Raw genomic sequence first — 10,622 nt, 5'->3', positions numbered from 1 at the left:
TTTCAAACAGTATCTATTTTATTAAACCTTTTTCTGAAACCCTGTTCAGTTTCTTTTAAAAATCACCACAGTGTTGTGGCCCAAGGAAGAAGAGTAACCCAACTTAGGACAGAAATAATTGCTCTAGATAATAAGACCTGTAGAGAGCTAAATACAGCAACATCTACAGTTGTTTCTGCTGCCCATACTATCAATTTCCTCTACCAGTTTCTAAAAGGAAGCGACACCAGTGGACAATTCCTTTGTAATCAATTTAAGGGCAGAGCAACAATTTTTGGTCTAGATTGGAATTAGTTTAAATACATGGGTTTAATAAATACAAATATACACATCTGTATACATTAAATGTTGTCACATGTGTATAATTTCAACATATACATTATATACAGAAATACATACAGTACATGCTCCTCCTGACAACACTATCTCATTTTTCCAAGTGTCACCAAAAGGTGTGATAAGAAAATGAAGAGAGGTTGAATGTAGGATCTGACTGAGAACCAAGGTATCATTTCTCTATAATGAAAGACTTAAATACAACTAAAGACAAATGCTGTGCTAGATTTCCTCATGTAAAGCTTAGGAATCAATGGCATTCCCTGGATGGTGAGTAAAAGCTAAATCTGGCCCTGTGCAGTGTCCTGAAATTCATGGATATTTGTGTTTGTGTCTAAAGCATTATGGATACAACAGGTAATAAAAGAGGTTGTGTAATCTAACACTTTAGCCAGTCCCAAAGTAGACCACAGCAGCCTTCTGATTCTTTACTGCTACCACATATTTGTTCACATGAGAGTGGTCCAGATGACTCCATGGTCTCAGTTAGGAGAGGTCAAATGGTTGTTGACTACTGGGGAGCTTGCACCATTTTGTCTCTTAAAATGCTGTGCAGCAAATAAGAGCAGTTTCTTAAGTATCTAAAGTTTGATCCAGAGTAACTAGTCCTCTTTTTTACCATTATGCCGCAAAATTAAGGAATTACAAAGAAGCTACAGTAAAGTGGATCACAAGAATGCCTCCTTAGTACAGTTTCTCAAGACAAATTAATCAACATATTCCAGTTTTAAAGCACTTTAAGAAAAAGTGAGATGCAAAACAAGATGTAATCTGTACATTAAGATGGATTTCCAAAAGGAACATGAATTCAAGAATGAGGAAAAAAACGAGGACAATACAGATGTCAAGACATTCAGTAGCATGGCTTTTGTTCATCTCCAATTACAGCACAGCTCATGCACCACACATCTTACAATTTTACATACTGTACATAATATAGAAATATTTAAGTTAAAATTTCTTTCACTGATATACTGTACTCAAATTTGAAATCCTGAGAAGAAAAAAGAAAAACGTGTGGTTACGTATGTGCACTATATCTCTGGTATCACCAACACATACACCACTGGATATCAGAAAATCCAGAGAGAGAAATTACATGCTGGAAGTGTAAATCATAAAAGCCATTTTCTCTTTTCCTTGTTTGGGAGAGACATTAGGAAACAAATTCTATTCTGTACTACACAACAGTATATACAGGTACATAAAACTATGAAGTTGGCTAATGACTGCACGTTGCAATAACAGTCTGTCAGTGCTTTACTGCTGCACCACAGTGGCTTCAGCTGCATATTGGGAAGAAGAGGAATATCAAATACCTTGCATGTGGTACTAGCTCATATTTTACAGCCTGGATGTGTGGCTTCTTTAGTCCCCACCATCACTTGAAAAACACTGACATACTTCATTCCACTTAGAGGTGTTTGGTGTCAACAACAACTACACTTGACTTCTCAGGTGATTTCCAGTGCTGCAGAGCACTTGTCCATGCATGCTGGAAGGAAAACTGACAGGTCCGAATTTATCACAAATGCAACCCCCAGGTATTTTCTTCATCTTGCATTCCTCATAACTCATATTCCAACACTAGTCATGCATTTCCACTACACATCAGGTTGTTCAGCATGCTGTGACCTTGTGGACATTTTGCAAACAGGTCAGGAGGCGGTGGTATGGGGTTCCTGGAGATGCCACCACCTCAAACACCGACTGGAAGGCTCTCCGATCCAGCTCCTCATCGATCTGGTGTCGGTAGAAGTCTATGGCCACCAAACAGAAGATGTTAACATCCACCTGCTCTGATTTCCCCATTCTGCTAATAATATGTGGAAGACTGAAATACAAGTTAAGGTCATTTATGACAGACATTGACTCTCTTTTGGTTTAGCAGTTTAAACACTGTTCTCCATTAAAACAGCTTATTCTTAAGTTCACCAACAACGTTCAAGTGCAAAATGCTGTCATCTGACAATTAACTGCTACTACATAAATCCTATTTCTTCCTTAACATCACACAATTTCTTATCCTCAGAAATTAACTTCAAGCTGGCAGTAGTCTTCTTTATCCATTGGAGCAAACGATGCAATCAGCAACTGCTGAGAGCCAAAGAGCACTGCTGAGGTTGGGACTCATTAGGATGTCCCAAACATGACAAATGGCCATTTTTTTGTCTGCACACAAGATGCACTAGTTATTTTTCTGTTTGTTTCAAGGGTTTGTTTATTTGTTTTTAAATAAATCCAGCACTAATACCACACACACACACATATATATATAAAGATAGATATATAGATAAATTGGAATAAGTCTGTTCCAATTTATTTGACCAATGCAATTCCATTGCCAAAGCCCACTATTACTGCAGTGCACAGCCAGGGTGATAACTGCAAAATACAGTTTGGATGTAGAGGATAATTCTCTTGATTTTGAGTTTGTTGGTTTCTTACATTTTCTTCAGTATATTTTATCTTGCAGAAGGAACACAGAGCAAAGCTTTTAAAGGTCACAGCAATACTATCTTGATGAAGCTTTTAAAAAGTCCTTCAAAGTGAGGACTTTCCCAATCATCTTGCATAGCCAAAAGGAACTGATCTTAAAGCAGTAGTTTTAGATAACTTTGTTCTCATAATCTGTTTAGGTGTTCTCTTTTTTCCCGAGGTACCAACAGTACAAAGCAATATGCACCATTACTATCTGCATTAAAACTGCCTTTTTTGTGTCTTACACTTGTACTCTTATCCTTCAAGGCTTTACACTGTAATTACCCAGAAATGGCACACATTCCATCTTTTTAGGATACATTGCTGAAATCCATTGACTGGTGGAAGCACTGACAAAAAAACAGGAAAGACTCCACATTGCCATTGCCACAGGTGTTCTTTGTGTGAAATTGGAGAGGGAGAGCATCACCCAGTCACGGACCATGGAGGATTGTCCAGTGCTATGCAGTGTCTGGAACACCTGCAAAATATTGTACACAGGAATAAAAGACAGGGTGGGTGGATATGGGAGAAAGTTCAGTTTCTCTTGTAAAGGTTCTCTCTGGCTATAAAGCTCAGAGGGTCACAAACTGGATTTCTGGAGACAACTCTGAGTCTAATGAATTAGTGAACTGGACTTGTGGCAAATGTGCCAAACTGAAGCAATCACATAGAAATATGCAACTTGTGTGGTGCCTCTGTTTTTTATAGATCACGTGTGCTGTGCACATGCACTCTCCAGGGATGCACAAGTCCAGCAGGTGCTGAAGAGCCAAAAGCCCAGAGGCCCAGCTGAAGCCACAGGGGCTTGCCTGTTAGGCTCACAAGGTGATGGCTCTCTCAGATCTAGAATCTGAGCACCAGGATCACAACCACTAACTTTCTTTTATTTCTCATTATCAGTGACTGGACTGTCCTGCTGTGAGCTTTGGCCTCTAGGTGACATGGCAATTCTAGCCCTCAATGATGCCTGGAAGGCAAAGCTCACAGCAGGACAGCTCAATCATGGCAGGTTTTTTAGATCTAATTAACAAGTGGTATATGGCCCTTCAGCTGAGCTGTCAATTATTCAGAAATTTTCTGAAACATTTAAGAAAAATAAATGTATCAATACTACCTTATAAACTACTGTTGCCATGAATTGTGGGTATGGCTGCTGATTGGACAGAAATTCCCCAATGACTTTGTTCATTACATCTTGTGGGGGGAAAAAATCATCAAGGAACTGTGGAAGAATCCGAGCCACTACTCGAGCTTCAAAGGGAAATCCCTTCCTGATCCTGAAAATAATAAAAAATTAAATACATTATGATTGAATGTCAACACATATCTTGTTCTTTTCCAATTTAATTGGCAATGGAAAGAACATTTTACTTTCATCTCTGAGTAGGCAAGTTCTCAGCACTGATGAATCCAAATCTTTATGTAATCTTAATAACAGACTACCCACAGAGGTCTATCAAAGCTGTCAAAAGCTGTTACAGGTGTGTCCTTACCCCACACTCTCCCCTTTTCTGTTTTGAATAATCATGTTTTTTGAAGGTCTGGAATTATATCAGAGATGAGACTTACCAACAGGAATGCTGAAAAAACTAAACAAGAACAAAAAAGGACAGGGAGATCACTCCTAGTTACCAGAGAAAAGACCACTTATAAGCAGAACACTAGTTTTCATTCATAACATCTTGGCATTTTTTATTCAAGCTCAGAATGACCAACATATCCAATGAGAAAAGCAAGCTCTATTGTTGTGTAAAGTGGGGAAAAGATACTCCAACCTACAGACAACTTTGTTTAAATAACACTAATTGGAAAGTCTTTCTAATAAAGGCAGCATCTGTTGATGTATCAAGTTACCATCATGTGATTCTTCCCTGCAAAAGTTATTTTTTGCTTGTAGTAGTCACATTTGTTTTGCTAGCTCTTCAGAGTGATATATTCAAAAACACTCAAGCACTGCTCTAGTTCTGTTCTCACCAAGTACAGAAGTGAAACCCTCCTCCAGTTTTATGGAAAAACCACTGAACACTTTAAAAAATGTAAACCATTACCCACAAACTACTACACAAAATCTAACATGCTATACTCACTTAAGACAGCTTGAGATTGTCAGATCAAAACAGGGGTTTTGAAATGTTCCCATTAATGAGTTCCATGTGAATACAGAAGTTTTACTGTATCCTTCCACTGCAATTACTTAACAGCCTCAGAAAGAGCAACTCTTGTGAGGAGGGAAAGGGGGGGAAAAGTTTTAAACTCTTTAGGGTGGTTAGAAAGATTATTTCCTGTAAACTGGATTTATATCCTTGATTATGTAGAAGACATCCTGAAAAGTACTTAAGAGTTTGACCTGAAGGGAGCTGGAAATACATTTATGAAGTATTATGGTTTGTGGAACACACAGTATCGGTTTGGACATGTCTGGTTTTCATTTACATTCCGCACATTTGTGCTGCCTTCAGCAATTCCATCAGTGTTACTGTGTATACCAGGAGTGTAACTTTTAAGCAACAGTAAGTAGAGAAACATCATTAATTAATTTTTAGAACTGTCAAATAGAGAAGTGACCAAGCAGTGGCAAACACAATCCTTTCCCTCCCAGAGCCTGATTTACACATTTTGTTCTCTTACCTATCAAAAAGGACAGATACTCGTTCCATAGCAACAATCACAGATTCACTGTCAGGAGCACCAGGATTTGCATCTGGGATACGGCTGGGGCTGATTTTTTCCTTTCCTAAACCAAAATAATTTGTTATAAGTTCATTGTGGATGTTAAAATACACTTCTTTTACTCTTGGTAACAAAAATAAATTAAGAAAATTAGCACTGTTAGCAAGCCAGTCTCCCAGCACATGAGAAGTATAAAAAAAGTGAATACCTGTGTACATACAAGTCAGCATCAATCCCAGGGCTGCCATTGCTCTGTGGGGGCTCTGCACATTCACCCTGTCAACACTCAGCTTAACCAGGGACTCACTGTCCAGCCTGGAAAGCTGCTCTGAAAGGAGGAGTCGTTCCAATCCTCTCAGGACACAGTGATAAATAATGGATGGTGTTGATTCATCACTTCCAGACACCATGACTCCACACATCTGAAATAAAGCAAAAAAAAAAAAAAACCAACTACTTGGTTTTGAGGTGTATTTAGGTCATCTTCAAGCACCACACCACAACAGCATGAATGGCATCAGGTAATAACAAAAACTGATTAAACCCAAAAGCATACCTACACCTCAGTGTCCAAGTTTAGTGTTAAAGACAGCTCATGTGGTGGTCTCAGGTTACAAGAACCACCCCTCACTGGAGGCATCACAACATACCTGTATAATTCCTGCAGAGAATTCAGGCCCTACATCAAGTGGGTAATTCTCAATCAAATAGAAAGCAGCTGCACACATGACCAAAATGTGCTCTTGGTTATGGATATTCACACAACTGCAAATGAGCAAAAACACTAGTGGTCACACCAAAGTTGTTTAGGTCACAAACAGAGACACTATAAACAATTTCTAGAAATTCAAAGTATTTTTGAACATGAAAACTAAACCCTTTTTAAAATCACAGGAAGTATTGCTGAGGTGCCGTAAGAGAACATTGCTTATCATGAAAAGGACAGAAAAATGAGGTTTAAGTAACACAAGTTTACCAAAGACATGAAAGCCTGTACTATCAAACAGTTTTCTCATCCTCAAATACCATTTCACTCTGTAAATTAAACCTAAAATTGGATGATATTTTCAATGAAAATGCTAAAACCTGCTTGATACAACAGCCTGCTCTAAAATCTACTGGCAGCTGCCAACAACAGAGAGCCTTTTTGTTCAGACATAAACATGCAACAGTTTGGAGCCAGGAGGAAAGGGAGAAGAGTCTTACTGTGCTACTCCTCTCAAATTGGAGAGCAGATACTCGCTGATAATTGGAATGAGCTGCTTTGCTGTCTCATCCAGCAAGTCACACTCAAGGATGTAAAGAATTCCATGCAGAGCTCCAATGCGACTTGGCATGTGGGTGCTCCTCAGGGTTGATTCCAGCAGTCGACTCACTGGTTCAGCCACAGCTTTATCCTGATACACCCAACAAGAGCACTCATTAGAAATCAACACTGGTTTAAATACTGGCAAGTCCTGTCATTCAGAAATACTTGGAACAAATTAAAGAGCAGAAAATAGGGAACAAACCAGAGCCTGGCTTAAAGTACTTTGAATAAATGTCACAAGACTAATACAATCAGATAAGAGATGAGTTGCAGATTAATTAGGAAATTGATGCTACTTTGTTTTATTTGTACAAAGTTATGTCACGATTTAAAATCAAAAAACCCCAAATAAGATAAGGATTAGTTCAGTAAATAGTACTTCCTATTAAGAATATAGGACTTGAACAATTGAAATTTTGTGGCCTTCCAAGTAAGCACAAAGGATGCTTCCATCTGAAACAGACTGGCACCAGACAACTATCCTCTGCCATCTACTATCTGTCTACTAAACTCATAGCACATCATTCCATTCACAGAATCACAGAATAATGAGGTTGAAAGAGACCTCTAAGATCGAGTCCAACATAAGCCCTAACACCTCAACTAGACTATAGCACCAAGTGCCATGTCCAGTCTTTTTTTAAACACATCCAGAGATAGTGATTCTACCACCTCCCTGGGAAGACCATTCATTTATTATTCTCTGAGACCACTGGTACTCAGAGCTACACATCTTTCCCTCCACCAATTCTGTAATCTGGATGAGGGAATAAGTGTACTTTCAGCTGGGCAGGATGCTGATCTGCTGGAAGTGAGGGAGACTCTGCAAAGGGATCTGGACAGGCTGGATCACTGGGACAAGGCCAAGGGTCTGAGGTTCAAAAAGGCCAAGTGCTGGGTCCTGCCCCTGGGTCACAACAACCCCTGCAGTGCCACAGCTGGGGCAGAGTGGCTGGAAAGGGCCCCGTGGAAAAGGACCTGGGGGTGCTGGGTGAGGAGAGCGGCTGAACATGAGCCACGCGTGCCCAGGTGGCCAAGAAGGCCAATGGCAGCTGACCTGGATCAACAGTGCTGTGGCCAGCAGGACCAGGGCAGTGACTGTCACCCTGTATTTCACAGAATCATTAAGGTTGGAAAAAACCTCCAAGATCATGGAGTCCAACCTTTGACTGAGCACCACCATCAAGTAAACCACAGCACTGAGTGCCATGTCCAGTCATTTCTGGAACATCTGCAGGGGTGGTGACTCTGCCACTTCTCTGGGCAGCCTGCTCCAATGCTTAACCACCCTTCCAGTGAAGAAATTCTTCCTAACAGCCAACCCAAACCTCCTCTGGCACAACCTGAAGCCATCTCCTCTTGTCCTGTCACCTGAGAGAAGAGACTGACCCATACTTTGCTATAATCTTTCAAGAACTTGAAGACTCCTAAGGTCCCCCCTGAGCCTCCTTAGGCTCCATTCTTAGGGAAATGGTTTAGTTTGGTGAATGGTTCAACTCAATGATCTCAAGGGTCTTTTCCAACCTAAATGATTCCACAACTTTATGTTCAGTATTCACAGGTCAAGCAGATACTTCACTCCCTGTTACCAAATACCACAACTTACTGGAATGTACAGAATTGATTTTGAATTTCAGTTTTGGAAAGTCTTCTTCTTACTATCTAAGTAATTAGTAGAAATTAGTTGCTTTACCTTGTCCCTTTACTCATGAATTATCTAAGATAGAGGCCAGTTTGAGACAATGTCTGCTCTCTAGCTGCTCTTTTTAAGCAGATTTTCTACATAGCTGAGCACAGAAAAACAAGCAACTCCTGATGGAATCAGCTTCTTGTTTTTTAGGTCCCACCAAGCTGTTATATTCAGCTGTTTGCTTGTGAGAAGGTGTTATTAGCTCACTGAGTGGGAAATGACAGCCTAGTCAAAATAAGCTGATCTCTAAAACTGTTTCTGTATGTTTGCCATCATGTTCCCAGCCTTCCCTTGCAGAGTGGCTGCTGCAATAGCTACTGAAAGCCCCACCCTAAAAGCCTTTCAGAATTTCTGTTACCACTATTACCCATATAGCTTTATATTAGTCTCAGAGTTTCTAGAAGTGCTAACTCCTTCCAAAATGATTTGTAATTTTTTTTCCTCTGAAATGTTCACTGAAAGGTACTTCTGGTCTACACATTTCAAGACAGAGTGATGCAGTGGAGGGAAGAGTGAGGGAGAGAAAAGGGATGCCTGACTATCTGGGACTATAGTTTCATCACATGCACTGTCCCAGCTTCCCATGAGATTACAGCCATTCCCCAGCAACACACATCTAGCAAAAGCTGTTCTGCAAGTCCTTATTTCTGGCCTGAAATGTAACAAATTCAGAGTCCAGGGCAGAGGCAACACTGAACTCAATACAACAAACCAAAAAGCACATTAAATTATGCTCAAACCTCAGAAAAATATCAAATCAAGCAACCTTTCTGTTGGAATACAGGGCAATTGGAGATAATGTTTGCAAACTCTGAAAGCCCAGAATACATATCCTATTACTCTTACAGCCATGCAGATCAGCTAAAGGATATTCTTAGAGACAAACCCCCCTTAAAAAGTATACCAGGTTTTGCAGCAGAAGCTGAGTTAACCTAAACACTCATGAATTTGCAATAAACTTTCTGAGAATTTCTTACCATTCCAAGAACAGCAGCAGCTTTACAAGTAGCTGGTATCAAATACTGTACAAGAATCTCATCTTCTGATGGATGCACCTTTCTCAACTCTGTCAGTGTTGTGTACATCATCTCAAACTGATTCCTTTCTGTAAATAAGTCTGACACTGCCAGAAGCTGTAAGGAAATTAACATGGAATATTAAAAAATTCCTACTAGCAGACAGCTAAAAATTGAGTCCCCCTTAAAATTGTGGGCAAAAGATTCTTCAATTGATCTATTAAATGTGTAAACATTTACTCAATGGTCTGAAATAACTATTACTATTGTTGTCCAGAATTAATTCCACCATTCATCTCAGATAATAATGACCTCCAAGAAGTCCTTTTTACCAAAAAGTTTACAAAATCAAAGCCACTACAGTAAGTAACTCTGGGACATGAACATTGCTATTTACAATGTACTAAACCATCCCAAAACATACAACACATACTTCTCTTGCAAGGCTAGTTTCATTTTAAGTCATAAGAATGATAGTGAAAAATGGCTGTCAAGACACATTCCACACCTGTGTTCTTTAGTTTTGCTTCTACGCTTAATAATCAACTCAATTCTCAAATATATTTTTGTTCCATCTCCATTTTCTCACAAAGGGATAGGATAAGAAAATCTTGCTTTAGCAAGTAGTCAAGTAAAATATAAACTGCCATTAAGTAGCAATAAAGTATTTGTAATGTAGCAGCAGAATACAAAATTCTGATGCTTATATAGCTTAAATCAGTCTAATGCTGTACTTGCCCAAGCTGTATTTCTGTGCTGCCCACAGAATAGCACTGCCAAGAAAATTCTGTGTGTTCCATATATTAAAAGATGCTTTATAAATGCTACTTGTAACACATGCTCAGTTATGACTCTGAATAACAACTGAGACTTACTGATCGCACCACTTCACTGATCAGAATCACTGGTGTTCTCTTGCTGGGGTTGGATGGCAATATCCACTGACTGTACAGCTCAAGCAAGAACTGAGAACAAGAATGGATATCCACACCAGCCCGGTGTTTCCTGCAAGGAACAGTAAACAACTCTTAAAATAGCTATTCTTAAACCTTGCTAAATAATGCAGTTATTTAACAGCACCCAATTTGAAATAATACAGTTATTTAACAGCACGCAA

General features: G+C 39.4%; 1 protein-coding gene across 1 annotated transcript in view; it reads right to left on the bottom strand.

The window, feature by feature from the left end:
- HTT (huntingtin) overlaps positions 1-10,622 on the bottom strand; it is a gene marked incomplete at its 5' end in the record, with an annotated part of 85,836 nt that continues 75,214 nt past the window's right edge. The window contains 9 exons of the mRNA XM_031060067.1: positions 1-2,170; positions 3,138-3,298; positions 3,935-4,097; positions 5,449-5,554; positions 5,699-5,912; positions 6,141-6,255; positions 6,697-6,887; positions 9,467-9,622; positions 10,381-10,510. Of these exons, the coding sequence (XP_030915927.1) occupies positions 1,957-2,170; positions 3,138-3,298; positions 3,935-4,097; positions 5,449-5,554; positions 5,699-5,912; positions 6,141-6,255; positions 6,697-6,887; positions 9,467-9,622; positions 10,381-10,510 (1,450 nt within the window). The remainder of the gene's footprint in view (positions 2,171-3,137; positions 3,299-3,934; positions 4,098-5,448; positions 5,555-5,698; positions 5,913-6,140; positions 6,256-6,696; positions 6,888-9,466; positions 9,623-10,380; positions 10,511-10,622) is intronic.

Source organism: Geospiza fortis, unplaced genomic scaffold, assembly GCF_000277835.1.
Source record: "Geospiza fortis unplaced genomic scaffold, GeoFor_1.0 scaffold147, whole genome shotgun sequence".
Lineage (NCBI taxonomy): Eukaryota > Metazoa > Chordata > Aves > Passeriformes > Thraupidae > Geospiza > Geospiza fortis.
This window is presented reverse-complemented; position numbering and strand designations above follow the sequence as displayed.